Genomic DNA, 3,686 nt, shown 5'->3' with positions numbered 1-3,686 from the left:
TTGTGAGTGGTAAGCCTAGGTCAGGAGAGGGATGAGGGTCACACCATAACCTCCAGCTAAGAATGTGCAGAGTACACGTGTTTTCCCCGGTGGACAGGTGTTCTAAACCGGTTCCCTCGGAAGTCATCTTGTTTCTTATCTTACCAAAATATCCCCATATGCTTACACTTTTTGTAAGCGCTCATTAAATGATACATCACTTTTCTGGAGAAGCGTACAGTGAAGAGAGGCTTTTCACACTCAGGTTCGAATTCCCTTAATAGAATGTTAGCGCTGAAAAAGTTTGCGAACCATCTCAAATCTAACATCTTAAAAAGTCCTCCCAAAATGGCTGATTTTAACCCATCTTTGAAACCCGTCTACCCCCACTTGCTCATCCTTTTTCTTTCCAACAAGGTTTATTTGCAATTCTCTAAAAGGCACCGCTAGCCTAAGGTTTGCATGGGTCACGTGATCAACAACCTTTTATGATGATAATGTTAGAATACAGGGTTGATACACCCTTTGTAGGTAAACAATGACATAATTTTTTTCTTTTGTTGAATGTATTCCTTGCCTTTCGGTGTGCATAATTTGATCAAAAGTTTACTAATTTATCCAATCAGGAAGTTAATGATGTTCATTAAATATTCAGTCAAAACGGGCCTTGAGAAAGAGAACCCCAGTGTTTTTAGGATACGAGGTTCCCATGACAGATTTCGAGGTAGTATCTCTGCAGTGCTTCCTGTCACGTGGTGAAAAACTCCTGAATTCTCTTAACCCCAGTGTGTTTAACCACACACAAAACTAAGTTGTTTAAGCTCAAGTATAGTTTTGTTCCATGCTTATAGCGTTGTCTATACATCTGCTGGACCAGGCCAAAATAAATCGTTGCAGATTTGTGTTGATTGAATGATTTAAGATAAATAAACAAGCTCAACTGCCTACTGCGGCCAGAGAAACAAACAGCAGGGAGCGTGGCCCATGGGAGCTCCTGCTCCCGCCCAAGCTCTCTGAGGGAAGAGGCATTGGCCGCTTCCAGTCTGCTGTGCGACGTTTGGAAAACGGGATCGCGTGTTCTGAGAGCTTCTGATTTTCCAAAGGATGCCATAAATCCAGGCTTTTAATGCAGTCGCTCGATTTTAAACGTTCTTAACCAATCCAAATATTCATAAGACATTTTGCAGACCAAACCTGGGTGCCAAACCAACACTCCTAGGAAGCCTCGCAGCTCTACGCAGCCAATTCGGAACCTCCGCACCAGCGCGGATAATACAAAAACACATTTTTCTCAGAAACAAGTGAGCACAGGGAAGGTTGCGGTGGGCAACAGCTCTTGCTCCTGGGTTCCGATTCTGGCACCTCTCTCTGCCTATGTGAGCTTGGGCAGTTCACCTCATCCCTTTAAACCTCCATTTGGCACCTGTAAATTGGGAAACACTACTATGACAGGGGAAAATGACTGCTTAAGCCCTTAGCATGAAGCGGCCTTCAATACCTGTTAACTAGTCCTAATTTCTCCTTTTTATAATAATGGAATTAGTCAAGGGCCAGCCATATATCTTGCAAATAACTTCATGTTCCCAGATAGCTCATTCCTCTCTACACAAAAGCATTTGAAACATTTCTGTATGATGACCTTTTTTTTTTTTAATGTTAGTTAACTAAGCATCCAATATCGACCTAACCAGAGGGAATACGCTCTACTTTTTCAATCAGCCCTGTCTCCGGGGCCGAGAACTAGCCCCTCCATCTCCCAACTTTTATCTACTCACATGGCCTCTGGCATCATCCCAACTGTTTCACTTTCCTGAAACTATCCACGTTCTCGGAGTTTGAAAACCTGCCTTTTCTGAATTCTTCCCGGGGTTTGTTGATAGACGTCTCTAATTGCCCATTTATGGTAAGGACGGAGCTCCCGGCCTCCCCACTCCCAACTTTCCTGCTAGGAAAGCCTTTCTGCTCTCCGGCTCCTGGACCCGCCACGACTGCAGCTGATGTACGGCTGTGCTTGCAGGTTCTCAGTCCCCCGGCCCAGTTTGTTACGGAAGTAATTTGGGGGCTGGGCAGGCCCTGCGCCCCCTGCCGCGGGGTCGGCGCCGCGGCTGGTCGGGAACGTGTCGGGGCAGGTCGCGCGGAGTGGCGCGGGGTTCCCCCATCCGCCAGGGCCCGGGCGCCCGCTCCCCCCGCGGTGGCGGCCCGCAGGGGCGGGGAGAGGGGCGGGCCGGCGTCTGGTTTCGCTACGTCACGGGGAAGTCCCCATAAGGTGAGAGCGCGGGCTCTTTCCTTTCCCCAGAACCCAGAGGTTCTCGGGCGCGCTCTGAGTTCGGTGTCCATCCCGGTCCCTCCGGCCTAGCCCGTCCGCCCCGCGCGCAGCTCGCATCCTGCAGACCCAAGGTTTGCAACCCAAAGTTGGGGACTGAGCTCCCCGGAGGTCTGCAGCAGAGTTCCCGCCGGCTGCTTGCGGAGATGCCTGGGAAGAAAGCGCGTAAGAACGCGCAGCCGAGCCCTCCGCGGGCCCCGGCAGGTAGGGACCAGAACGGATCCGCGGGGATCCTGGCCCGGGCGGGGGCCGGGCCGGGGCCGGGGCCGGGGCCCGGGTCGACGTCTCGGTGGGGACGGGGTTAGTCTGTCTTCTCGGGGACTCAAGGTCCGGCCACGTCTGCGCCCTTTCACGTGCTTTAGGGGCGCCTCCTGGAAGTCTTCAGGGCTTTGACCTAGGACCATGGAGACAGCGAGGGAGGGAGCCGGGTTCGGGATTGCGATGCAGCTGCATTTTAGCGGATGTCCAAAGCCTCTTCTTCCTACGCTCGCCTTTCATGCCCACCTGCCCTGCCCCGGGGCCGTGGGGAGAGAAAAAAGTGCAAGTTCGGGCGTCAGCCACGAGGAAGAAAGTCGTCGTCACGGCACGGAGGGACGGGAGAAGCTCCGGGAGCGGCCTGGCCTCCCCGCGCTTCCCAAGCCAGGCCTCTTCTTCTCGGGTCTGGACCTCTGAGGGCCCCGCTCCGGGCGTTATCACTCTCCACCCCAACTCGAACAAAAGCAGTGATAACGCTTGATACGTTCACAGCTTTTCCACAAAGGATCGACGGAGGGTGGCGGAGACCCCGCAGGGACCATCGCGTTCGGGGCCCCCGGGAGTCTGGCTTCTTTGTTAAGAGCATATATAACATTTTAACAGTCGGTATTAGCTGCGGAGAGGAGGTAGGGGACAGGAGTTGGTCCCCAATTTTTAAAAGCCATCCATTCCTCCCTTTCCCAAAGCCTCATCTAATAACCCTTAGGATCAGTCTCCCCACCTATAAATTTAATCCAACAAGGCAGCCGTCTGCTAAGGGGCGGTAGCAAAGAAGGCAGAAAGGCTGCGGGCTCAAAAATGCCTGCGGGACATAGGCTATTACACCAGCCAGTTACAGGCCCGTCTTTTAATCTACTTTCATTTTATAGAGCCCATGGCGCATGCAAAGGAAGTGGTGTGTCGGCATGTGACCGTGGCTACGTTAGCACCAGACTGCTCTCGCTGGCTCTTTGTCCATTTTTGTTATGTCCAATACTTTCTGACCATGTTTTGGAAAAGTCTAAACCTGTGTGTAACCTTCACCCATCCAACTTAGTTCCCAATAACAAGGGATAACAGAAAGGTCCCTCTTAAACTTGTTTAGCTAGCAATACTTCTTAAAAAGTCAGATATAAGTGACATTGTTTTA

The 3,686-nt window shown here is 51.5% G+C and overlaps 1 protein-coding gene across 1 annotated transcript in view; it reads left to right on the top strand.

Moving 5' to 3' along the window:
• Positions 1–2,357: 2,357 nt before the first annotated feature.
• The window catches only part of PMAIP1 (phorbol-12-myristate-13-acetate-induced protein 1), a 4,389-nt gene continuing 3,060 nt past the window's right edge, over positions 2,358–3,686 (top strand). The window contains exon 1 of the mRNA XM_039840364.1: positions 2,358–2,506. Within this exon, the coding sequence (XP_039696298.1) occupies positions 2,449–2,506 (58 nt within the window). The 5' untranslated portion in view covers positions 2,358–2,448. The remainder of the gene's footprint in view (positions 2,507–3,686) is intronic.

This window comes from Pteropus medius, unplaced genomic scaffold, assembly GCF_902729225.1.
Source record: "Pteropus medius unplaced genomic scaffold, Ma_sr-lr_union100, whole genome shotgun sequence".
NCBI classification, from domain to species: domain Eukaryota; kingdom Metazoa; phylum Chordata; class Mammalia; order Chiroptera; family Pteropodidae; genus Pteropus; species Pteropus medius.
This window is presented reverse-complemented; position numbering and strand designations above follow the sequence as displayed.